General features: G+C 47.6%; 1 protein-coding gene across 6 annotated transcripts in view; it reads left to right on the top strand.

Moving 5' to 3' along the window:
* Nucleotides 1-23,458, top strand: part of GAB3 (GRB2 associated binding protein 3) — a 70,613-nt gene extending 47,155 nt beyond the window's left edge. For 4 of the 6 annotated variants that reach the window (XM_054213899.1, XM_054213901.1, XM_054213902.1 and 1 more), the window contains 9 exons: nucleotides 1,241-1,544; nucleotides 8,197-8,413; nucleotides 8,846-9,324; nucleotides 11,873-11,928; nucleotides 13,077-13,332; nucleotides 14,499-14,580; nucleotides 16,244-16,346; nucleotides 17,604-17,717; nucleotides 18,739-23,458. In XM_054213899.1, coding sequence (XP_054069874.1) covers nucleotides 1,241-1,544; nucleotides 8,197-8,413; nucleotides 8,846-9,324; nucleotides 11,873-11,928; nucleotides 13,077-13,332; nucleotides 14,499-14,580; nucleotides 16,244-16,346; nucleotides 17,604-17,717; nucleotides 18,739-18,855 — 1,728 coding nt within the window. In that variant the 3' untranslated portion in view covers nucleotides 18,856-23,458. Of the gene's footprint in view, nucleotides 1-1,240; nucleotides 1,545-8,196; nucleotides 8,414-8,845; nucleotides 9,325-11,872; nucleotides 11,929-13,076; nucleotides 13,333-14,498; nucleotides 14,581-16,243; nucleotides 16,347-17,603; nucleotides 17,718-18,738 lie in introns of those variants that run through there. The other 2 variants (XM_054213900.1, XM_054213905.1) reach the window with 2 other exon arrangements.
* Nucleotides 23,459-25,987: the final 2,529 nt, after the last annotated feature.

The following is a 25,987-nucleotide window of genomic DNA, read 5'->3' as shown; positions in this document are numbered from 1 at the left end:
TCCACTCTCTGCAAAACGAGCATGATTTTTAACTTGAACACAAGCCATCACCCAGATTTATGTCCTTGTGACAAGTCCTTTTGCAAAGAGCACTTGAATAAGATGCAGATAGGGAGGTTGTGGTGGTTGTTCACATGGTTCTTTAATGAACTTTAACTCTTCTGAAGGCAGCTAAAGCAGCCAGTGGCCGTACAGTTATTGCAGGCTCCTGGGCAGTGGGTGAGCCCCTGCACCTCTCCCGGCTGCCATCGGAGCCAGGGCAGCTGCTCCCTGGCAGCCACCCAGGACTCGCTGGTTTGGGCATGGATTTATCCAACACGGTTTTTATGCAGTTTGGTAAGGGGGAAGCTCCTACTGTCTTGTTTTAGCTTTTCTCTGTGGAACAGAGCTCGGGGTGGATTTCTTCTGGCCCTCAGAGTAAATGTGTTGGTGACAGCTGTAATCAACACAGAGGCGCTTATACTGTTGATGAACAAAAACAGCTGCTGGAAAAAGGGGAAAATATGTCATTTTGTTCCTAGCAACTTGCATGTAGCTTTACAAAGTGATGATGCATCTTAGTCCTGCCAGGACTTCATTTAAGCCTATATGGGACTCATACCTTCAGTCACAAGGGTCTAAAAGACATCAGTGCTTACCAGGTTTGGTTTGGGTTGATGGCCACTTGAAGCAGTGCCTGGGTAAACAGACATTCTTCTGTTAGGTTTGGAAGTTTTCTGTTTAACATTTTTAGCGCTACAACTCCTTTAAGGTTTGCTTTGAGCTTTCAGAAGCAACTGTCAGCTGATTAACAGCTTTTTATTAGCTCTGAAAACCATTGAAGGGAAGCTGCCCAGGTCTTCTGGAGTCCTTGGCTTTGCTGGGCAAAAGTCATTTGTTGCCAGATATTGTTCATGTGCCACAACACAGGGTGCAGTCCTAGATGTTCTCCTTTCACAGAGAAAAATATGTTATAATCTCTTCTATAGATGAGACAGTGAAGTACCAGATCATTTCAATTACCCCATGCTGGCAGGCTGAGAGGAGGGGAGAAGACTTGCTCCTCTTGACCTCCAAAGAGACAACCCTCTGCCTTTTTTCCTGTCACAAGTGCAAGCTGATAGCAAGTACATCAAATCAAAGTCACAATTTGGCCAGCTTATTAAAACAACTATATAACCTAGAAGAAAATAAGCATGTGTGGTCTGATTGATATATTACGTGGTTGGCACTAAAAGGGCTGTGTTTGTGCCATTTGCAGGCATGGCGGAAGCGCTGGTTTGTGCTGCGCAGAGGCCGCATGAGCGGCAACCCAGATGTGCTGGAGTACTACAGGAACAACCACTCCAAAAAGCCCATTCGCATCATCGACCTCAATGAGTGCGAAGTGCTGAAGCACTCGGGGCCCAACTTCATCAAGAAGGAATTTCAGAACAACTTTGTCTTTATTGTGAGAACCACCTACCGCACCTTCTACCTGGTAGCCAAAACTGAGGAGGAGATGCAGATCTGGGTGCACAACATCAGCCAGATCTGTAACTTTGGACATCTAGAAGATGGCACAGGTAGGATCATGATCATGCTCGCCTTGGGGGTTGGGAGGATGACCACTGCCTGGGTTCCTCCACAGCAGCACCTGGGGTGAGAGGAAGCGTGGTCCTTGCTGGCTGGTTGGGCTATCGGGGGTCTCACTGCTGCTGGGTAGAAATAATAGCTGGCCGCTTGGTCTCACTTTGATGAAGCAATTCCTGCTAGAATAAACAGCAGGTCCTTAATAAGAAAAGGTACTGTTTATGTGAAAAGCTGACTGAGTGTTATCTTCTGGGGCCGTTTATTTCATTACATGTCCCATATTTATTTAGTTTGGCTTAATGTAAGACACCTGTTCCAGGAAAGTGTCCTGCAAAACTTGCATTTTCTCAGGCTTTGCTGGATGTGGAATGTGCACAGACTTGGGTGTATATGCACATACATAAATCAATGACAAAAATACTGAGCTGTCTTAGTCTATCAGTAAGAAGAAAAATAAAGAAACGCCAGAGGATGGGAGGGTGTTAGAAGTATGTGTCTAGACGAAAGAGATGGTCCTGCCAATGAAGCAGAAAGTCAGCCTGTTTTGCCAGGACCTACACCTATACATACTCAGTAGGGTGAATTTCTTGGAGAGCTTCCAAGAATTAACCACTCCAAGATGGATGTAGCCAGTAATTAAAGTCAGGACCTGTATCATCATTAACCTACCTTTCAAATGAGACAATTAGGCTCAGATAACAGCAATCTGTCTTTCCCTTGACATTTCCAAGGGGCAGATACAGCAGCAATTTGAGAGCTTCATAGGAAGTGAGTCAGAACGAAGTCCTTTGCTGTGATAAAGAGCAGTGCAAGAGCAGAGGAGAGTGGTGATGGGGGGACTCAATCCCAAGGGCAGTAATATGTTTGGGGGTATCATAGTGTGACCAGGCAGATTATCCTGCCGTGGTCCCTGTGCTGCTGCACGCAGACTGCTACTGGTGTCTGCAACTGCCACATAGCCATACCATTACCTTGTAACTTGAAAGGAAACAAAATGCTGTGGTGAGATGTTTTATTTTAATCTATGCTGGTTCTTGGCCTTCTTTAATCTTCTCTTCAGTAGTTTATTCTGAGGGGAACTGGGGGTGGAAAGAGCACTGCCACGGTGCATTTATACTGGGAAATGTCAGTTCTGTTATGCTGGTAGAGCACAGCATTGCCTGTAAGACTTATGCATGCGCAATACTCAGAGTATTACACAGTGGTATTTCTCTCCCAGCAAAGATTGCCAGCGTAGGCACTGACGGACAAGAAGTGACAACTCTTGGTGTGGCAGTTGGGAAAGCTGACATCCCAGTTTTCCGCTCCGTTCAAGGCAGATATTGCCCCCCAAGAAGTTCAGCAGTGCAGAGCTTTTGCCTTGGTTGGGTATAAAGTCTGGCACCTGAACTTCCAGCCCTCATCACAGGCCGCGCAAGCTAAGCTTCCAGACATGCACTTATCCTATCTCTAATGGCAAATAGCTCATAAGATCTTCTACTTATCCTGCTGCTCATGGTGGTGAGGTCAGGTCTGGGCTGTATTCAGGTCAGGCTGCAGGGCACGTTCAGTTCCTCATATTTAAATGTGCACAGTTCCACAGGTTGCACATCACATTTCAAACAGTTGTTAATTGCTTCAGCTTTTTGGAAGCACCTAAATCCCCCAAGAGCCTGTAGCTTTAAACAAATTACCCTTAAAAATTAACATAAGAAGAGAAAAGCTCTATTAAATGCCATATGCTTTTTTAACTTGAATGCTACTGTGTTAAAAAAATAATAGTCCCTGAAATGAATCATCAAAAGAAAGACACATCAATTGCAGGAAACTTTAATATGCTATTCTGTGTATTAAAATGAATCTCAAAGCCAATATTATATTGTGAAATCACTCACTCTTAATCCTTGCATCCCTGAAAATTTGCTGTGACTTTGAGGCCAAAACCAAATCTGCTCCTTTCTCCGCTTAGTGCACAGAAAGTGCAGCCACTGTTTTACGCAGTGACTCAGCTGTAAACACCATCCCGTTGTTCCCAGTTAGTCCCTTCCAGTAGCAAAGCAGCGGGATGAACAGCCAGGTCCTAGTCGTCAGCAGCCTCTGGTCTGACAAGTAAGCAGCCAGACATGGACCAAAGTCAGCAAAAGGCGGCTGGCCCCGTGAGGACAGCTTTTAGTCAACAGGAGGGGACGGCAGAGAGACGGAGGTGCAGTGCAAGCGCCAGGCAGATGTCAGGAAGCACCTGGGAGGGCGGCTGTCGGGAAGGACTTGCCAGCAGCAACAATTGCGCCGTGGCACTCGACTGCCATAAGAAACTGCCTCTGGCTGTGCTGAAAACGATGGGGGAGCTGGCACCTTCAGGGGAGTCAGCTGGAGGAGACAGGAAGGGGCCTCTCTCCCTATTTTCCTACTATTTCTATGTAAAATCTTGCTTCCACCTCTGGTGCTCCCGACGGAGCAGTCATTCCCCAGCCCCATGGGACCCACGGCCACACAGGGGATCAAGAGGAGCCTTGGGCCAAGTGGCTGGGCAGGGGAGGGGGTGACATGAGGTGGCAATGGAACATCAGGGGCACACTTTATCCCCGTATGCAGGCTGAAACCATAACTAATTGACACAATGCAATGTAGCAGCTTTTCATTGGAGAAACTGCTGTGAGAGTTGTTTAGCCTTTTTCATTCTGAGGCCTTACTTTTAAAGATTGTAACTGTGCATTGAGTGCTCCCCCCGGCCATGCCTTGGCAGGCAGCTCCTCAGCACAAGAGGGACCTTTCATCTTCGGTTCCCTCTTCACTTCTTCCACAAGCTCCAGTTATTGTTCCACATCCCATGAAAATGCCTTGCTCCCTCCAGATTCAGCCCTTACCTGAAGGTCCCTGCTGATCTCCATCATTCTCCTGCTGCTCTACTCTCTCCCACAGCACCCAGGGCCACAGTGGAGCCTGATGTCCCTGGGGAGGCTCCCTCACTGATGCCCTCCTGCACAGTGCATGGACTGGGACATTGGCAGGGTCACCCTAAGTGACAGATTACCCTTGGGTCCCTCTTGGCTGCTGGATTAGAGCATTTCTGCTTTCCCACCTCTCCCAAACCACTGGTTGCTCTGTTTTTCACACCCACCCTTGCCCATTGCTGGGACCTTCTCCCTTTCTGCCTGCTCCTCTGATGGTTTCTTTGCCTCCTTAACTGTCTCTCATGTTTTTTTCTTTTGCCAGTGTGCACAGACCCTGCCATGGCGTGGGGATGGTTTGGTTCCCCAGGACCTCGGTGCAGCCACACTGGGGAGCGTCTCCTCCAGCCAGGGCAGCATGCTGGGAGCAAAGGAAGCACCACACAGAGGGGCTAACTGGAGGGACTGCGCTCTCCTTGCAGAGACGCTTTCTCCTGAGTGTCTCCACTTTATTTCCCACTCTGTTCCCATACAAAGCGGGGCAGGCAGGGTCCTGGCAGGCTCGCTCATGGCAGCACCTGGCCCTTGCACAGGAGTTCAGGGGAGGTGTGATGGCTCCTCCCAGCCCACGCTGGAGGACAAGCGCTGGGGCTACTCCCTGCACACTCCTCTCTCAGCGGGAGGAAATCCCTTCTCAGCTGCACAGACTCAAGGCTGCTCTTTAATGTCAGGCTCTGGCCCCTGGCCAGGAAGGGTGGGTGGCTATTCTGCCTCCCTTGTACGGCCATGCAGCCTAGTGGGGGGTTTGCTGTGAGCAGGACCCCCCCCTAGTTCACTGTGTCCCTGCACTGCTGTTGCACCATAACAATTTTTGGGGAGCAAGCTGGGGTCTGTAGCAGGAGAGAAGCCCTCTGTTTCTCCAAGCAATGTCCCTGTATCGATGGGGAACGTGATGGGTGACTTTCCCCATCAATGCAGGGCAGAAATTCTTTGGGTTAGTACCCACCAAAGCAGTTATTCTGTCAGCCGAAGGTGCCCGCTGTCTCTCTGGCAAAGGGGAGGGCAGGCACCAAACCTATTCTCTGCCTTCTTGCTGTCGAAATTGGCCATGCATAATTTATTCTACCCAGCTGCTGCCGCGGTACAACTTTAATGCATGCTGATTCAGTTACCAGCAGAGCTGGCAGAGACAGGGCCGGTCTGTTAGGAGCTGGCTACAGGTCCCTGAGCCCCTGAAGGTTAGAAAAGGGCAGGTCTGTGCTGTACCCATCCCTCCCTCCTGCTCACAACGGTTGCCATGTGGTCTGCAGCTCACAGCCTTTCCTGATGGGATAATCCATGGCTAAACCCTGCGAGTACCAGATGGAGTTCAGGCCTGTTCATTCTCTGTGTTAATAATCCAGAATGTCATTAATTTCTCTTTCTTATGCATTGTGGTGGTTTTAGTTGTTTTTTTTTTTAAAAAATGCGGTCAGATGGTGATGTGAACATGCTTTTCTGAGATCCCTATGGAGTTAGCCCAGTGCATATTTGATCATCCTCAGCTTGCAATGCAGCTCTCAGAGTCCAAGGTTTGAAAGCAGAGTTACAGTCTGAGCCAGCACAATGAACAAGAGAAAAGTTATTTTTCAGATGGGGAGGCTGCAGTCCTGAGCTCTGCTTTGCAAATGTGAAACCCCGTAAAAGCTATTCCTTCCAGATACTCGCTGCTGAAATCCTGCTGCTATAAGCACCTGCCCAAAATTAAGCAAATGTTTTGCTTAAGCTCGAATTTAAGCACGTGCTTATGTGCTTTGCTGACCTGGGGTCCACTACTGTACCAGACCTCCAAAGCTAACAGGAGGAAGCAGCAGTGAGTCAATGCTGGCAGATGGGTAGGAAAGAGGTGGCTCTATCCCCAGTTTAAAGGGATGAGGTGTCGGGTAGTACAGGGAGAAAAGATCAGCTGTTTTACTCTTCTTGATACTGAGATCAGAAGGATGACAGGGTGAAGCCCTCTGTGGCTGCTATGGAAGTCTGGGTCACTGAAGGGTTTTTTTGTGTTTAGCGACGTTGCTGTCTAACCACCCCAAGTCTTGGCAGCCCTCTCCATTCCTCCTGACCTGCTTGCGCATATACCTAGCACCTCCCAGGGTTGAAAAGTGACTACAACAACCCAGTACAGCGCCAAGGCTTGTTGCTGTGTTGAGCTGAGGACTAGACAGAACCTGCCAGAGGATCTCAGGACCTCACCGCACAGTGCAGGATCTGGCCTGCAGCAGGCATGCAGATGGCCAGGGCCTGGCCATTCTAGCACTTCCAGCAAATTCTGGATATCAGCATTAGAGAAATCTGCCTTTTTGCTACACTTTGAAGGCATGTTTATGCTTGGTTTGGTTTTATCAGCACTAGCTGGTTTCTTGTATTTGTTTTTGATGAGTTTTTTTTTATGTTGAAGGAGGTTTTGCAGCTTTGACTCGGGCAGTGTCTGCGCTTCAGCCAGAGAGATGGGTACCCACTGCCGAGCCCCACAGATGTCGGGGACAGCCAGGGCACCCAGTGAGCACTGCCTGGTCCCCACACAGCCCTGCTGAGGGAACCACCATGCAGCAACCTGAAACTTCATTAGAAAAATCATATTCTCTAATTGAGGGCTTGTGCTCCTGCTGCCAGGATCAGATGCCTTTGGGGAGCTGCTCTGCAAAAACACCCCAGGCCCTTCCTGCTCCACAGCTGCCCGTGGTGGGAGGTCTGACTTGCACCAAGGACTTGATTTTTGAGTTGAAATCCCCCAAAAGCTGGGCCAGAGGCTGTGCTTAGCCTTAACTCTGTGGCTGAGCCATCACTCCTTCATCCCTCCTGCCCAGCACCCCCAGCTGTCTAGCAGGGATGGAGGCTGGAGAGCAACAGAACCGGCCTTGTCTCTGCTGCCATGGCAATGCTCGGGCCAGACAGGTACAAGTGTCTCGGCTGAATGCTGACAGTGAAGGGTGGCCTTGGTGGTCAGAGGTGAACCTGGAGCTGAGCAGGTGGCCAGCTCTGCGCAGCCTGGGCTTGCCCTGCTGCCTGCAGCCCAAACCTGCTCCTCTCCCCACTGCCACCCCTCTGTGCCGGGGAGGGACTGGAGTGTTGTGCCCAGGGAAGGCGTCACTGAGCACAGCCTCCCCTGTGCCTTGTGGCTTCCAGAGAAGTTGTGTCCCTTTTCTCAGCAGAGACACCAAGCCTCCAGCTGGGCAATAACAGGGCACCGCAGCTCTCGTGGCTTTGACGTCCAGCCTAGAGAAGCACCAGGAGTTTGCAGACAAGTTCAGAGGTGCAACAAATCCGGCTACTCCATGAGCAGCAAAGCTCAGTTTTGTCCACTGCGATCTAGAAAGTGTGAAGAAATCAATCCCTCTCCTTGTCACCATTAATTTGAAGTGTCGGAGATTAATAATTAATTATAAAAAATACTTGATAAAACAGACTGCTCTGCCTCAGCACTTTCCCCAGCAGAGGCTGTCTCCATTACTATGCAGGAGGGATGCTAAAGTCCTGCAGGAGTGGGGGACCCCAGAGCAAAGGGGGGTCTGCACCTTCTGCAGCCCCTCAATTTAGCAGCTGACTTGACCAGCCTGGGCAAGGGGAGCAGCTGCAAAATCAGGCTCCCTTTCTCCAGGATCAGTTTTTGCCTTCACCCACTGCTGCTCTGACGTAAAACATCCCTGGTGCAAAAGCAAGGTGATGATGGCCAGGAGAGGCAATGAGCCAGGGTGAGTCAGAGCCGTTCCTCAGCCGGGGCCATCCATTCCCATTGCAGGTTCAGTGGAGAGCCTGTCTCACACGACATCGTCCCCGCAGCCATCACCAGCCGCCTCCACCCACGCCTCCCGCATCGCCGATCCCTCCTTTTCGGTTGACCAAGCTGCTGCTGATGTGTCTGCCGCGGAGGAGACCCCCAGCGAGTCAGAGTCGGTCTTCCTCCCCGACTACCTCTTCCTCTCCAACTGCGAGTCGGGCAAGCTCAGCCACAACAGGTAGGTCTGGGGTCTGCCAGAAGTGTCGCAATGGAGCCACCCTCTGCCAGCCCAGTGAAGCCCTGGGAAACTAGGGCAAACTAGTACTTGAGCCCTGCCACTCAGGGTAGGCTCTGGAGCACAACAGGGGACCATCAGCCTAATCCAATTTACAGGGGGCTCTTCATAGTGTAGATTAGTGGTCGAGCATTGTATGTTGGTCCTGTCTCTTTCCAGGGTGGGTGGCTGGAGACCTCACATACGGCCTCCCTCCAGGTGCCCTTTCTGCCTGCTGCTGCCCAAGGTGCTCCACAAAGTGCCCCAGCCCAGGGGACCTTCCACAGCCATAGGGAAGGGACAGATTCTGTGGGGTTGGCGGTTTTTTTGCTGTGCACTTGCTCAGTTGCAACCAGGAGAAAAGGAAGTGGAAGTCTGACCTTTGTCTCTGTGCAGGTGTGACAGCTGGTCAAATTCAGACAGATCTCTGGAGCAAACCTCATCAGATGATGTTTTTGTCGACTCCTTGCAGTCCCAGCCCTCCTTGTACCTTGTACAGCCGTCCAGCACTGGCACTGTGCACCAGGATGGGGCCCTGTTGGCAAATCCCAGCACCGTATCCAGGAACATAGACATTAGTGGGCCACCCAGTGACTTTTCCTCCTCTTCACCACTGCTGGGGACGCCGCTGACACCAACGTTTCAGTTTGACAAGAGCCAAAACGCGCTGCCCTACGGTGTAACCCAGCTGGACATCCTGTCCAACACGCCCCCGCCACGGCCGCCCAAGCCAACCCACTTCTCAGACAGGAGAGGGGATGAGGTGGGCGGCGGGACCCTCCAGAATGGGCACGCAGGGATCTGCCGGGCTCAGGTCGCTCTGGTGCCCAGGAGGATCTCCTTGTCCAGCTTAGACAACGTGAGGAACTGGAAAGGTGAGTGCATTTCCGAGAGCCAGCAAAGCAGGATCAGTGTGAGGGATGGAGCTGCCCATGAGCGCAAAACTGGTGCCCACCTCCAGTTGTGCCTCCCTGTCTTCCTGCTGAGGAATCATACACCACTCAAAGCAACCCAAAATGCTTGTTTCAAATTAATTAGCAAGCAGGATTCAGACCTGTCCCTCACATTCGGCTCCTGCTCTGTAAAAGTCCCTCGGTGTGTACACATGGGCTGTGATCTCTTCAGGGTGCCTCATGACTTGCTAGTTTTCCATGCCCCTTCCCTCTCCAAAAAATAAAGCAGTAGAAAAACAAAAATTGAAAACCCGGCCACTGAATCAGGCAATGCCAAACTACTTATGCAGGTCAAAATGTGGGCTTGCGCATGGGAAATGCCTCTGTAGCTGTGCTGCTTTGCTACATCCAGTCCTTTCCACAACAGCAGCATGTCTTTTCACAGCTTAGAGTAAAGAACGGGAAGCCAGGGAGACGCTGGGGATGGGATGTAATCCCAGTTGAACCAGGGACTCTGTGTGTCCTTGAGCAAATCCCACTGTGTCCTTGCACTTCAGTAAGGGTAGCCTGAAAACCTGCTGCAAAGCAAGTTCTGCTCTGTGTTGAGGTGACTTTTCCACTTGTTCTGGAAACAGCATAATCGCAAACAAAAATAACAGTCAGAAACCTGGAACATCAAGGTGTCAAAAACCGGCATACACAGTATGAGAAAGTTTTATTTTGTGGAGCCACAGAACAAAGGGAGGCTGCTGGAATACCTGGCTGGAAATGATCAAGTATTTTGCAGTAATGTGTCATTTTTTATGAGTAAGAAAATGTTGGTTTTAAGGACAAACGTCCTTTAGGCTCCTGTAGTTTGAATCACCAACTCGTGTTTGGGGCTGTCAGATCTTGTTCTTAAAGCTCAGAAGCTAAAGCAAGGAGACCTCTGTCCAGCCTGTTTATGAGTGTACAAACAATTCTTAGAAGGTTTCTGGAGAAACACCCATCAGTGGAATTGGTATTCTTAATTATCGGTTACATTTGGTTGCTCTCTGAAAGGTGTTGCTCTTGCTTCTGCACGTGTGCCGCTCTAACGCCGCCAGCGCGCTTGAGACAGTTAATGTTCCTCCAACCCAATTTACGCCAAAATGTTTTTAAGAGGATTAAGTGGCTAAATGTCATGTTCTGCTACCGTGCTGCAAGGTTATCTCTGCCTGACAGGGGGCAGCAATGAATTAATAAGTGCTGCAATTTTTTCTTACCCTAAGTGCAGCTGAAACTATTTGAAAGGTTAAACTCTGAATTAAAATGTGTTTAACAAGAAAGATTGGAAAAAGAAACGGGGAAAGCAGCTGTTCCTCACCAGCTCACAGAGTGAGCCCACTCAAGTTATTTACTTCATTTTTTGCCCTTGGCAACCTGTAAAAGCTGAACAGATGTAATTCACCCAGTGCAAAGGCAGCATATGCTGGTTGCAGTGCCTTGAAGGGGAAGGAGCTGTACACGTATAAGGCACCTGTATCTTGTCATCTGCCGGAGCATTGTGCCTGAATGTCTTTTTTGCCAAAATAATACATAAATGTAGCTGTCCCAGGGCAATGACTGTGTCTACCTGATTATATCTCTGCACTAACAGTAGGGCTTTCTTCTCGTTTAGCACTTCTGCCCTTTATGCTGATGCCACCACAAAGACCCCCAGTTGCGGTGCAGTATTGGCATCTCCACCACAAGAGCAGGGACTGGATTGACATGATTGCAGGGTTTTAAGGCATTCCCACAGAAAAGCCATTTTCTGCACAGAAAATAATTTTCCAGAAAAGGATGGTAGTTGTAAGCATTTCCCACTGCTGATCTTCTATGCACTGAATGCTGGATTTCAGGTTTTTTGCCTTTTGCTTCAAAAATAAAATTGATCTACACCCAGACATAGTCCAGCCTGCACAAGGGGGCACTGTGACTGGTCACCTTTTCTCTGGCTGTTTGTTCCCCATCAGCTTGAGCCATTTGCACCACATCAGCATTTCTAGGTGACAAAGAGAAGAATTTCTCTCCTACCATTAAGTTCCCTCATGCACCCTCTGTACAATAACATGTTCTTCCCTGGCACCTTGCGTACGAGGCTCCTAAATAATTTCCCAAACAGTACTGAATTAATATTCCCCATAGTCCCTTTTCATATAATTTCCCCATTTTGACAGATGGGAAAATAGAGCGGGACTAGAGCAGGAGCTGGGTTTAAAAATTTGCTTGCTTGCTTGCTAACCACACCAGTCTTTCTCCCCAGCTGCTTGTGTTACAGGAAGCATAAGTTACAGCTAGATTATACATGAACATTTTCTTTGGTTTCATCGTACTTAAAATAGATGTAACCACTCTTGAAATGCTACTGAGTTGGTTCTAGTCTTAAGTGTCATTGGATTTTTTCCTCATTTAGGATAAATACTAGGAGTTATGGAACCTTTATGAAGCTCTAATTATTTTAGAGCCATATGCTTTACTCAAGAAGGTTGCACTGCCCTATTTTTAATCACTTTTTTTTTCCTTGCAGCAGACATGGAAGGCAGTTCTTTAAGAAGTCGGGATAAGAGGCTTAGCTTGAATTTGGTAAGTACTCTGCTTGCATAAATTTAAAACACTGGCACATGACAAACTTTACAAAGTGAATCATTTCACATCCTCATCTTCAATCACTCCTCTCCTGCGTTCAGCAGAAGAATAAAAAAATGGAAGAAGCCCTTGGCTTTGGGCAACTTCTGTGCTGCTGCTTTGCAGCCGCGGGAAGCCTTTGACAGAGGTGTCGGGGGGAGGCCACAACACCGAGCACCCTATTTTTAAAGCAGATGAAGCCAGGTCTGTTGTGAAAAGGGATACTAGTAGCCTTGAGAATTAAACTGCTGACCAAGAGCACCTGAGAAAACTGCTTATCTCTTGAAACAGGGTCTAAAGAAGCCTATCACTTCATGATCCTGAGGGATATCTCCTCTTTAGGACATAGGAAAATCTCTGCTCTCAAAGCGCCTGTGATTTAGGGCTCTGTCAGTCCAAGGCTTCCTGACTCAGCCTTTGACAGACGTGGTTTTATGTAGCACCATCACACATCACGTAGCCAGTCTTCTGCCTGGCGCTGGGTACTGTCTTCTGTGTTGGAGATCCTTTGCTTGCTTGTGTGTAAGCTCTGGTGGTGGGCAACTTATATTTTTCTCCCCTTTGAAAGCTTGCAAGGTTTGTAATCAATCACTCTCACCACTCAGCCAGCACTAACCTGCATAAAATGATTTTCTGGTGTTAATTCTCAGCTATCAGAAGCAACATGTGGGTCTGTGTGTCTGCTCTCTCAGCTTCCACATTTGCAAAAATCTAGTTCATCAGATGTTCTCCTTTCAGATGTTTTTTTGTATGAAGAAGCCTTTTTCCTTTTATAGGTCAGAATTACGGCTCGGAGAGGCAAGTGCAGCCTCACTGAAGTTGGAAGGTTTAACCTACTTTAATCACCAATAAGTTTGGTCCTAGTTCCCAGCAGTGACTTGTGAAGCTCAGAAGCGTACTTCTCCAAAGCTGGAGTGTGCATCTGAACCCATGTGTTTGTCTCCTGTCTTTCCTGCTTGTGCCTCTCAGAAAGGTCATATCGGGACTTTCCTGGCCAGGGACTCTGCTCAGACCTGTTGCCAGCTCACAGCACCTCCTGGCTTGCAGGGGGTTAGCTATTCATTTATCAACCCATTTCTCTCTCTTTTCCTCCTTTGCTTCTGAAGCCCTGCCGGTTCTCCCCACTCTACTCGACCGCTTCGGACAGCACGGAGGACAGCTATGTGCCCATGCGCCCCAGCACCTCTCCCTCTGCACCCGGCTCCGACTGTTCACCCGATGGCTACATCCCCATGAGCCCCGGCTCAGCCACCTTCACCTTCCCTGTCGTCAGCACTGAAAAACTCACCAGCCCATTACCCGAGCTTCCCTCAGACCTGGAGCCCCCTCCAGTGAACCGAGACCTCAAGCCTCGTAGGAAATGTAAGCTCAGACCTAAAGGGCAACTGGCAGCCAGGGGGGTCCTGATAGTGGGGACACAGGTGACCTCCTTTGTTAGTGCCCTTGGCACATTTTAAAGCATTTCCTGCTCTAGAAGAGGGACTGAATTGCTGTGTAAGTGGCTTATAGTACTGTAACATAGGATGTGTCTGCAGGGTTGTTTGTGAGCAGAGGAAGAGCGTCCATGCCTGCTTTTGCAGTTGAAGACTGTGTGGCTGCATTAGCGTGGTGCATGGCTTCAGCTCCACTCTGACTGCAAATGACCAAATGGAAGTAACCTTGGAGAGACAGCAGACTAAATCCTGTGGCTCTGAAGTACATGTACTGCTGTCTCACCAGCTCCATGACCTTCCAGGAACAGGACATCCAAACACTCAAATACTCAAACTCGATGTGTGGGCTGCTGGTTAAATTTCTGTTGGGTAGGCACAGCTGTCTTGGTTTAATTAGGAATTTCCTGCAGATACTTTTACTGATGGTAATTTTCCACTCTTGCTTTTCATGCCATCTCCAAAATCTGGGTTGCACTTCCAGCGGATATACAGGGGACAAAATTCAGCTTTGCAGTGGACAAATTGCCTAAACCTGGCCTTACCTTAAAGCTCTTTGGGCTGCAGAGCCACAGAGCTACTCAGAAATTGGTTCGGGAAATGATTCTGTGAACTGGGGACAGAAATACAGACCATTGCCAGGAAGCAAAGCAAGCTCAGGTCCTTTCACAGAGGGTTTTGAGAACGGAGTGGAAAATATACATTGGCTGGTGAGAGGAATGATTTTGATCTCCATGTGTAGGACCTTTTTGTTTAGAAGAGAGCCCAAAACCTGCTTTGACGTGTAGGCTGAACTGGCCTCACCTCTTGAAGGCAGCACATGCGGAGCAGATTTGAAGCAAGCACATGGATCTTGTGGGGCATTTGTTCTCCTTATCCTCATTGTATTTATTGCTATTTTAGGGTAAATGGGAGACTTTACAGCACTGACTGAAGTGGTCATTTGTTATTTATTTCTGTCTTGGTTATATCAGTTATGTTCTGTGAAATACTCTGTTAGTTTCTTACTGTTAATATAAAACGGCATTTTTCTAAACAGTCTGTACTTTTCATTAGCTCTGCTATTGGAAATTTAGTTCCTTTTGTATCTACTTGCAGCACGGCCACCTCCTCTGGACTTGAGGAACCTCTCCACAATCCGGGAGCACGCTGCCGTGACCAGGATGTGGACTGTGCCTTAGTAAGTCAACAAGAAACCTGCCGTTCCAATCTTTTAAGCATTAACACTGTGGAATGGAGTTAAAAATAACTTATCACATCCCACAAGAAACAGTTTCCTGGCAAAGTCCACAAACAAAAATTCCCCAGGGCTCCTTCCAGCATCCCCCAGGCTTTTGCTGTCTCTAAAAAGCAAGGCCCCCTTTCACAACAGGCAGCTCCAGTGTGTTCAGCATCAGGCAGTGCTGCTCAGTCTGTTTTGAAGGTTCTTTTTGAAAAGACTGGAGCTGGTCTGCACTCTGGTGTGGCTGCTGCAATGGCTAAGAGCTTCACATGCCTTAATTATTGTTTTTTCAAAGTGATAGAGCCATTTTTGTTCCTGAAAATTAATATAGCAAAGGAGAACCAGGTAAGATAAAGATCTGCCTGACTTGCAGCCTGGGTGTAGATTTCTGCGCTGCCACACAGCAATTCAGACTTGATCTGTTGGTGTGATCTTTTGTCACTGGAAATTAGTTGCAGGGTAAAACCAAATGCTTTTGGTTCCAAAGCCCAGGTAGTATGAACAGATGATACTGTTGGGCTCCAAGTGCAGTGAAAGATTCATCTTCAGGGAACATGTGAGCAGGGTAGGGCGGCAGCCGGCTGGCTGGGAGGATCTTGGTGCTACGGGGAAAGGCTGACAGCAGAGCAAACTGTGCCGAAGTGTGCATGCAAAAGCCAGGAATTCCCACCAACCTCCTCTGCATACCCCAGGCACTCCAGAAAATGTGTTTTTTTCACTAGCATGAGCGCCAGACATGGCTTTTCCACTCCCCCACCTCAGGTGGTCATTTGGAAGGCAAAAGGGGCACGAGACGGGCACTCTCTCAATTGGAGACCCCCCCTTCCAGCCATACAATCCAATGCTGGCTAAGCCCATCGGTTATGCTTGTTGGGGAAACCCAGTAGCCTGCCTCCTAAGCATCTCTGCCAGAGCGCTGTGGTTAATTAGTGCTGATGCAGTGCAGACTCCCGAAGGATAGCGAGCTCGGAGGGAGTTTGCATGTTTTGCATTAACAAAACTAAAAAAGAAGTATGCCCTGAACTAATAAAGCAAAAGTAATTATGCTGTTCATGCTGCACAAAGTGGCCATCCAATCTCCTAATAACTAACGCCATTGTGCTAGCCTGCAATAATTTACTCACGATATACCTCTGAAAGTTATGTTAGTGGAAGAGGTTTTCTTGTACAAGGGCTGAGTCGCAGACATCTCCATAGCACATACTCTGTGTTCAAAGCCAGACAAGTTTCTCTGCATGCACCTCCAGTAGCTGATTAATTCACATCAGTCTCTAAAGTGCGGATAGCTGCGCAACTAAGTAAGTGCCCCATCAGCACATATTACCCGGATGAATGATATCTGACTCTGTGCCCCTTGCTGGAGCATTCCTCCAATGTTTTATGCTTTCTGTCATACCAGAGACGGCAAAGTTTCATAAATCCCAGAAAAAAAATCAACAAAAACACTTACAGCAATACAGCACACTTTTTCTAGAACTAAGGAGTGGTTTTGGACATCCTTTCCATAAAGGCTGCAGCGTTAGTGTGAGTTTATTCACCATATGGACTGTGTCAGGCTTTGGCTTCATTTCAGAGCATCTGTAAGATGCTTCCTTAACCTCTCCTGTGTTTTTCTTCATAGCAATCGAATGAGCTTTATCTCACCAGAAAGAGACGGTATTAATTCAGCAAGAATATTTGCCAATTCAGTTTCCGGAGAAGAGGAAGAAAGTTACATTCATATGGTAATCTTCATTTTCACACAGCCATCCTTTGCTTTATTCTGCTCTGTCACATTGATGGAGAATGCAGAAGTTTGTTTTCTAAGAAAAAATGTTGAGGAGGTTTGTCCTTTGCCTTCTGTTTTTTTTAAAAAATGATGAAACGGTTTTAAACCAAAGACACTGGGACCAATTTACAGAGAGATAAGGGAAGCCCTTCTTCTGCTCTGCAGAACTCAGCTGCTCGCCCACGAATGTTGCTGAGCAGTTCCAAGAGATCACAGGGATCAGCCATATTTACATGAGAACTCATTAAGGCAAAGGAAAATTAAATCTTTTCACCTTTTAAAAGTGTGCCCTGCAGAATCTCCCAGGAAATGACAGAAAGCCGTTAGTGCACTTCCTAAAGAAACACACCAAATATTGTGCAGAAACAGAACTCCCATTAAAGTCTCTTATTGCTTCTGCTTTGGCTGGTGCCACTAACCCCACTTCCCATCCCATGAAAGAAGAACATCTGGCTTTGTGGCTTCCTTTTCTTCATTCACTCTTTAGCCATATCTTGCAAAAAGACCAGAATCTCAGTTTCCTTTGAGTTCTCAGTGGAAATGGATCTCAAATCCCTTGATCTGAGCCAATGTCTACAGATTTGGCTCCATAGCCAAAGCCCAACAGCAGTGGCTGTAGAAACATATTGCAAAACTGACCACAATCTCCGCGAACCATAGTCTCGAATTTTAACCCACACCTTTACTAGACCAAAATGTGCTCAGGAGAGCAGTTCCAGTTATAACTACTCCCCATTTGATTTTTCTAGCCATATAAAACATTCCATACATTTGTGGTCATCTGGGATTTTCCCGAGATTAATTTTCATTTGCTAGATTTGAACAGAATTATCACCATTTCTTCAAATTCATAGAACAATGCTGGTTAAGAGGGCACCCCTGCAAATCTGAGCCTTCCAGGGGCTTCGGTTGAAAAGCTGGGCACAAGTCCTTCCTGATAACATTGAATTAAAATCAACCTGGTTTGCTTGTTTTGCCATAATTACCAGGAGAAAAAGGCTCTCACAGTTGGTTTTTTTTATGCCATCTCCAATTAATCAGTGTTATCCTGTGGTTAGTCACCAAAAGGCACCCTTGGCATAGAAAACTACGTGGGTGCTGACCCTACTCACTCGTGTTCTGCCAGACGAGTCTCGCACATAGCAGTTGTAGTCCTGCTTCCTTTTAGGATCATGTTTTAAGAGCTTTAAAAGTTTCTCTTCTTTTCCGACAGGAACACAGACAGGCAACATCTCCATACAGTGGTGCTTTTCCATGGACAAGGAAATCTAACCTTGATTACTTAGCATTGGATTTTAATTCTGCTTCCCCATCCCCTGTACAGAAGGTATGAGTCATCTGAAAAACCCCACAGCCTCCTATCTTTTTGTCTGCTGGGAGGAAAACAAGACAAAGATACTTAGGGCACCTCTGCTAGGTGCCCTAAGTATCATGATGAAGCCAATCGTGTTTCCAGCTGACTGCATTTGTGGCAGCCTCAAGATTGATATAATAAAAGCACTATTAGGGTGATGACAAGGTGTCCCTAGCGTGACTCATAGGGATGCCATTAACACGAGCTCGGCAGAGGACAGGAGACCACGCTGGGATGTGCAGCCATGAGGGCTTGTGGGCAAGCTTGTTGGTGCTTGCAGGATCTCTGCATGCTCTTTCATTTTCATTTAGTCTCCACAAACCCTTTCCTGCTAGTTTACCCCCAAATCTCTTTGCAGTAACAAGTTTACAGGCCATGATAAATTCACAGGGTAAAACTCTACCATCTCTTGTAACATGGCAAAATGTGCATCTTTATTCTTGCATCACCAAAACCATTTCAATTTCCTTAGTAATGCTGAAAAAATACATTCCTTGTTCCGGAGAGCTTATAAACTGCCCAGGTGGTGGGTAGGTACCACTACAAAGCAATGAACTGTTGTCAGTTTGGGCCGTTTTATGTCCTGTGTATCAATTTACCCATCAGATAATACTCCTGGAGGCAAAAGCCTCAAGACCCCTAAGCTTTCTAATTTAACTCCCCAACTTCCCCATAGTTAAAATACAGTTAGGTTATCCCTGCAGCAGGATCACTCGGATAAGAAGAGAACGATTATCTGCATGGAAATAGCCAGAACAGCACGTTTCCCTCGCTCGCTGTGCTGGGCTGAGTGACAGGGTGACAGATGGATAATTATAGCTAAAGCAGGCTGTAAAGCAATGCTTTTGTCAGCTGATGTCACTGTGAGCTTCAAGGTGAAGTGAAGCAATCAAGGAACAAGGGAAAGGGAAAACAGAAAATCAAGCCAAGTTTCACTAGCATCCCTTTTCAACCCTAAAATTGATACATTGGTTTTTCCCTCTCTCTCCCACAGAAGCCTTTTCTCTCTGAGGAGCAGAGAGTGGACTATGTCCAGGTAGATGAACAGAAGACTCAAGCTTTACAGAACACTAAGCAGGAATGGACAGATGAGAGGCAATCAAAAGTCTAAAGGAAGAAGATTTGGGATCTGGAGGACTTTGTTTTTTGCACTGGAACCACAATGTTAATGAAGCAGCTATCACAGTAGAGTTCAAAGGCAGAGAGAGTTGTAAGATGCTTACGGTCTGTAGAGGAACAGCATTTTAAATGGAAACCTTTGATTTCAGCTGGAAATAGTGTGTTGAATGAGTGAGTGGTTCACTGATGATTAAAGTAATGCATTACCCTTTTTACTGCCCTTACCAGTAAGCTACATGGTACCATTTTCTGGCATGATTCTGCGACGAGTCATACACTTAATGTTAACAAATCCACTACATGTTGCATTAATCTAGTTAGTTCTGCCTTCTCCCTCTGTTGCATAATTCCTAGTTGCTAAAGATATTTTTTGATATTCCTACAAATACTGCGGGTGCTCAGAGTGCTTTTATGGCAGCGGGCATCTGACAGGTATTGGTGACTAATCAACTAAGGGCTAAAATACTGAAACAATAAAAAGAACTTCGAATATATAGTGCTTAAGCAAAGAGAATTTTGGAAAATATTTTTCCCCTGGGTTTAAAAGGTCTGACTCTGAGCTGATGCTGTCAGAAACTCAGAAGAGGACTATGTACCTACCGATGGGACTGGAATGCATGGACTTTGACCCTCTAGATGACGGTCATTGTATTAAGCTTCTTCTCTCCATCGTGGCTCATACTTGTTGCCTTTCTGTGTGGTTCCTACTGATGTTTTCTCCCCTATCTTGAGGAGTGTCTTCGGCACAGCACAGCACAGCTGCTCCTCTAGCAGGAGGCTGCAGGCACACAGCTCTTGGCTGGCCAAAAAATAGAAGGGGAAGCTGTGAGCCTGTTTCTGCAAGTCTTGGGAGAACTGGCAAAGGATCAAGAATGCTTTCATCTGAACTGCAGAAGAAATGCCATTGGAATTGCTGGTAGCAGTCGTCAGACTGATTGTTTCACTAGACCCACCCCCCAAAAAAAAAGAGAATTAGGAAGTGCAGCATGCTCTGAGAGAGGCCAGCAGGCCTGCCAAAATAAAACAACAATGCACTTACGCGGCGTGAGGACCTCTGGATTCAGGAAGCTTATCTACCTTGGGACTTGTTACAGGCACTATCTCAGGATCACATATGTGTATAGTTTATAACATATTTAACTTTAAAAGCTTGGCTGCAATCTTTATTTTAAGGTGGTACACAGCCACTGGAATCATGGAAGTATGCAGCGCCGCTGAGTGACCCACACTGGATTTGGTCTTGCAGGCTTTGCTGGTGCAGGCACGTCCCAGTAGCCGTAGGAGGTCTGACCCAGGCAGACAGTGGTCCCTTGCGAAAGATTTCCTCTTTGACGGTGCCAAGTCACTGGCCTCCCTTCACGTGCCTGTTGCTACCGCCTTGTATTACTGTAATTTGACATCCCAAAAACGCTGATTTACCAAACACAGGTTGTAGAAATGTCATTGCAGAAACCGCTGGCATTTCCTTGAAGGCTCCTACTTGCTGTCCTCCACGCACACATTCTGCTTCAGCCTTTTGGGCACTCTGGGAGGCTGGGACACGGCCAAGTCACTCGTTCTGCTGGGAGAGGCAGCGTAGCTCACAGAAACGCCATTTTTCTCCTACCTCAAGAGGGCTGAAGTGCTTGCAAGTCTTGCTGCTTCTTTAAAAAACTGGGGATCCATGGTGACCAGGCTCTTATTAGCTTACCCTGTGAGAACAACGAGGTTCCACCAGCACCTTTATTGACTCGGGTAAACTGGGCACCCAGGCCTGCGGGCATAAAGTGTCCTGGACTACAGCTGCTTGGAAAAATGGGATTTATACCGCAGATAGCTGACCGGCTGTTTCCTCATACTCTGCTCCCCACCCCCAGCTCCCAAAACTCTAAAAGGAAAGTTAGCCTTCATAACTTCATAAAAGTTTGGGAAAGAATTCAGACTTTCCCATATAAATCTTGTCTGTCTGGTGTGAAATACAGTTTGTTAAAACCCAGTTGTTTTGTCCTAAAACGGATTTAGGAGGGCTGTGAGCAGCCGCGCCCTGGGTGTGGTGTTGCTGCGGGGGAAGTGGGTTTGGGGAGAGGCGGGGGAGAGCGGCGCCTCCCCGGAGGTGGTAGAGAGAGGTACGCGAGGAAGGGCCACGCTTGCAGAGACGTTCTGCGCAAAAGAACTGCCATTCTTACGATGTGTACAAATAACACGTCACTGAAAGCTTTTGGTGTATGCTGCAGGACTGGAAGAGTTAAAAGAGCAGTTAAGACCGGTAGGGGACAGAAAACATTCACAAAAGGCCGGTAAAATTCTGCTCTGCTCCTGCAGACCCCAGACTGCGGGGTGATGGCATGGCAACGTCCCATGGGGACTGCAATAGCGTATGGAGCAGCTCGCGTTTGACCAGAGCGTTCCTTTTCATGCTGTCAGAAAATCTTCCAAAGTGGAAAAAACACCAAGTTATTGGAGACAACTGACTCACTGTTCTTCTAGTTTATTGTAAAAATATTTAAACTTTTACAAACCTGGCTAACAGATCATTCAGAAGTTCAGAAAAGAAGGAGCTCTTTTGGTATTTTTTTTTCCCCTAAAAGGACATAAATATATATCTTGGCGGGGACCATCCTTAGATCAGAATGGCCCCCTTTCAACTTCCGCATGTCCCCTGCCTGCCCCCACCACTCTCTTATCTTGATGAAACGTTGCTCTCTGGTTTCTAACTTTCACTTTTAAACTAAAATCTAAGTTTGGGGTTTTATTCAGATTTTTAATTTAAGGTCTGTTTTTACATGCTGCTTCAGGTTCCATGACATGCATTCTTGTGTGAGCACAGGACACAAGAAGAGCAATTAAAAAAATAATTAAAAAAAAGTTTTAAAAGCAGAGCAGCTCATCCCCAAGGCTTTTTTTTTTTTTTTTTTTTTTTTGGGTCAAATTCCACGATACTCCCAAGAGGTTAAAGAGGAGGAGGATGGTGGGAGGATGGCAAAGGCCAAATCCGCTGTGGCCACTCCATCGTTGAGGATTTTGGTGTGAACAGAGCCACAGCAGCCCCTGCTGTGGTATGGGACTGGCGTACCTGTGGGCTGCCACGCTGCCAACCCGTACAGCCTGCTGTACAGAGCGAAAAGGAGGCACTCTTTAATTAAGTCTATTCTTAAATACTGATCCCTTGGCCAAAGAGGAAAGAAAACCTGTGGAGGCACCTGAAAACTGAGTCAGCTTTTGACAGTGTCATGTCCGAAAATGTAGCCCAGGCAGGAGCCCTTGGTTAGCGCTGGCTCCGGGGTCAGCCGGGAGCACTCCTGGTAGTGTCTTCTTTTTGCTGCGGGTCCGTTATGTGGTTGCTTGTAGGTATTCCTTTAAAAAAAAGTATTATGAGAGCTGATGCAGAGAGTGGCTCTGCACCTAAATGAGCATGGACCAGCCAGTGATCCCGTAGGAAACCAGTGTCTCCTGGGGGAACGGGCATTGCTCAGGACTTGTAGTGCCTTCTCCAGCACCGCGAGGCTTTCTCATTTTAAGTGGAGAGGAGTGCTAAACAAGCAGAATAGTTTCTTGCTTAATTGGAAATGTGGCTCTGCAGATTTGCCGGATGAAGCTCGGTTGCAGGACGATGTGGAAAACAAACGAGCTAGATGGTTTCGGTCCTGTGGTTACTGTTAGGGCGATGGGCTGGATTCCCCCTGTTGCTGGCACCCAGGCGTGGGAGGGAGGAGATCGGAGATGAGATGGATCTCTCTTACTGAACCAGTCTGTGGCCACTGAATACAAAAATAGCCTGTGTCAAACGCCTGCTTGAAATACATCCAAAAGACTCATAAAGAAATCAGTCTGATATGAACTTCTTTCCTGGAGCGAGTGGGATTTCAGTACTCACTGGGAGTTACGTGCATTCCCCAGCCCTGTTCTCAGTTTGGATTTAATATGGCCTTATTCTGCAGCCTTTCAATGATGACACATTTGAGCAAGGCGTAGCAGGACCCAGGACTCATTTTCTTTTTGGACTGAACTGTATTTTCCATTTATAATTCCTTTCTTGCAGGAGGCACCATTAAATTCCTTACTGGCGGATAGGAACACTTTACCTGAGAAATGTCAACAGCCATTTAACTCGAGCCAGGTGTTTTCAACCAGCTCACTTTTGCCAGCGGTAGCACCCGCTCTCTTCCATGTCACTAATTACACCATAGATGTAGATTTTGGAGTTGCATTCCCTTGAAGTGACTCAGTGGTTTAGTAATTCAAAGACCACCAGATGCTGTGATGAGAATGAAGCACAGGGCAATGCCTTTCCTTTCTTCCCCTGTTCCGCAAAACTCGCTCAGGTTTAAAGAAAAAAAAAAAAAAAGCCACCAAAATAGCAGACTTTTGCCATGTCAAAGCCAGAATATTTTTTGTTCAAATAAAAATAAACTTTTGTCTTGTGCAAATGAAGCATTATACATTTTTTGTATTTGTAAATCTGTGGGGAAGCATTAAACAGTCATCTCTGTTACAAAGGAGTAAGTCATTGATAGAGGGAAGGGCCTCGCCTTCCTGATGTTTCATTGTAATGTTTGTTGTATATATTTGCACATTAAACTGTGTATCTTTTTTCTAATAAATTAATATAAAATATACCTGTGATCTTTAATTATTTTGACGAGCGAAGGTGCTCACAGGGAAAACCTCCACATTTTTCATTTAATGCTCTTCCCATTTTTAAAATCTCTTTATTAGGCTGTGACTTGCTCATCTAAATTATTTGGAGGCAAATTCAGACAAATTCGCAAAGACATTTCATACACCTGTGTATCAGGAACATTATTTGCGGGTGACTTGAGAACCAAAGAACAACAAAGTTGTGACCCAGGCTGGTGTCTGCGTCCTCCGGGGGCCTGGGGAAGCTGCAGCCCCCACAGCCCGGGGGCAGGAAGGGGCCGCGCTCTCTCACCGAAGACGTAGCCCACAAGCACAAATTTGTTCAGCATATGCTCTGGGCTTGAACACAAAGGCTAGTTGTTATTTAACCTGATCCTTTAATTGCTCTGTGCTGAGGAGCGTAGTTGCTGTTAATGCAATTTCCACACGCGGAGAGCTGGGGACGTGGGATCCTTCCAACGTGCCCGTCTCGGGGTTTTGAAGATGAAAGGAGGCAGTCCACGGGAGCAGAGCTGAGCAAGCCTAGCTGCTAACAAGCAAGGTAGTTTGGGAAATAGTTTATTTACTGCTTCAGGCAAGTGTCACTTTTGGATCTCTGTGCTTTGTCATCCTGGCTGGATACCCGCTGCGGTGAATCGAGGGACTCGTAGCGCCTAGAGAGCCATTGATGGAAACTTGGCTGCAGCACTCAAGAAGCACAGACACGTGTAATTTAGATAAGCCTACGCCTGCGGGCTTGATACAAGGGAACTGCGTGACATTTTGTGTTCAGCCTTACAGGCAGGGCAGGTCGGATAAATAAAAGGTCAGATAAAGTCTGACTGCCGGTTCACAGGCTGCTTCCATGTCCTCTCTCCAGCCGAGATGGGAACGGCCCTTTTGGCAAGGTGTTCTCCCCAGAAAAGTGACCTCCCTCCCCTGCACCAGCTCCCAGCCCCTCGGAGGGAAGCAAGCCCTGCCAAAGCCACCACCATCCCTGCCGCCATGGCCGGGCATGTCCCTCCATGGGGTACTTCCCGGAGCAGCAGAGGTGGTGGTGTTCACGGAGGGTCCCAGCACCCAGAGCATCCCCGCGGGCAGGGACATCCTGGCCCGTGGGAGCCAAAACCCTCTGAGCTTGCGATCCAGAAATTGGGCTCTGCAAGTAAACAGCGATGAAACGAAGCAGCAAGAGGCTGCACAAAATTCAGGAAGCTCGCAGGCTTCTCATGCCTCCGTGCAAAGTGCTTTGGTGATTAGATAATTAGGGGAAAAAACTGATAGCAAAAAGTATGACTGTGTAAGCACTTGGTAGAGGTTATCCCCTCTAATCACAGCCACAGCTTCCAACCACGTAAAACACTTCCCTGAAGCAAAAAGCCACAGAGCAGCCGGCCAGTTGCCAAACCCAGGCCATCTTCACAGGGCATGAAACACAAACCCTTCCAAAAAGGCAGTAATTCCCTATCACCCTGGTGATTTTTGCCTCTAACTCTTCTGGTTATAAGTGCAATTGCTTTGGTCTTTTTTAGCCTGAGGTGCTCGATAGAGCGCTACCTTAAAATGGGCATTCCTGTGTAATTGTGTCCACGCTGGGGACTGGATCAACGCAAGGATACAGGCCTTGAGATATCACAGTGGTGACACCTCATTTCTCTCCAGTAGATCTCCAACAGCTTTGGTGAAGGGACCTGTACTTTATTTCTGATTTTTCATGTGTTCTTTGAGGGACGGCGACTCCCCCAGGGCCGGTGGCAGCAGCGGAGACGACACCTGGGTCTGCACAGTCTTAGTCCTGCCCTTTTGCCAGCAGCAAATGCAGGCTGCGCGCTGTGTTTTGACAGGTCTTAAGATCTGCATTTTCCCATCAAACAGCATCTAAAGCTCCTCTTCCAGTTGTTCAGGGCAGAGAGTGCAGAGGGACTGTACTCTCACGGTTATACATATTTATAGGAGCGCGCCGGGTGTCAGCAGCACCACATCCCGCGCCTGAACACAAAGAATGGGTCTGGCGGAGGCTCAGCCCCTTCCCACCCAGGGAGCTGATCCCGGGCTCTGTTGTAATGCAGGAGCCAGCAGGGAGCGACCCAACCTTTCATTCATTGTCCTGTTTTGTTCTACTTTGATATTTGATTTTCCCTTCATATCCGATTTCAGCATCAGCTCATTGTTATACGGCCCCAACGTGCCCCGCTCTGGCAGCTCAGGGATCTCAGCGCTGGTAAATTCATCACCATGTGAGAGCCTGAAAAGCCCTTGCTCCGCTGGTGGGCTCTCATCGTGGGCTTTGAAGCCTAACACAATTTGGGGGTGTTTTCCTTGCATGTGTTTCTGCTGGTTGTGTTTGTTGCAGTTTGGTTTGTTTCTTCATTCAAAAACGTTCAGTGCTTTGTCCGGGAGCTCAGCTACTTGGAAGCACCTCTGACTGTGCCACTATCTAGAGAGGCTTCGTTTTGCTGCTGTTGCTGCTGTTATTTCTTGGCTTCCTCCCCCACATGAACAGCGCAGAGCAATGGGGAAGACCCACT

The sequence above is a fragment of the Rissa tridactyla genome, chromosome 9 (genome assembly GCF_028500815.1).
Source record: "Rissa tridactyla isolate bRisTri1 chromosome 9, bRisTri1.patW.cur.20221130, whole genome shotgun sequence".
NCBI classification, from domain to species: Eukaryota; Metazoa; Chordata; class Aves; order Charadriiformes; family Laridae; genus Rissa; species Rissa tridactyla.
This window is presented reverse-complemented; position numbering and strand designations above follow the sequence as displayed.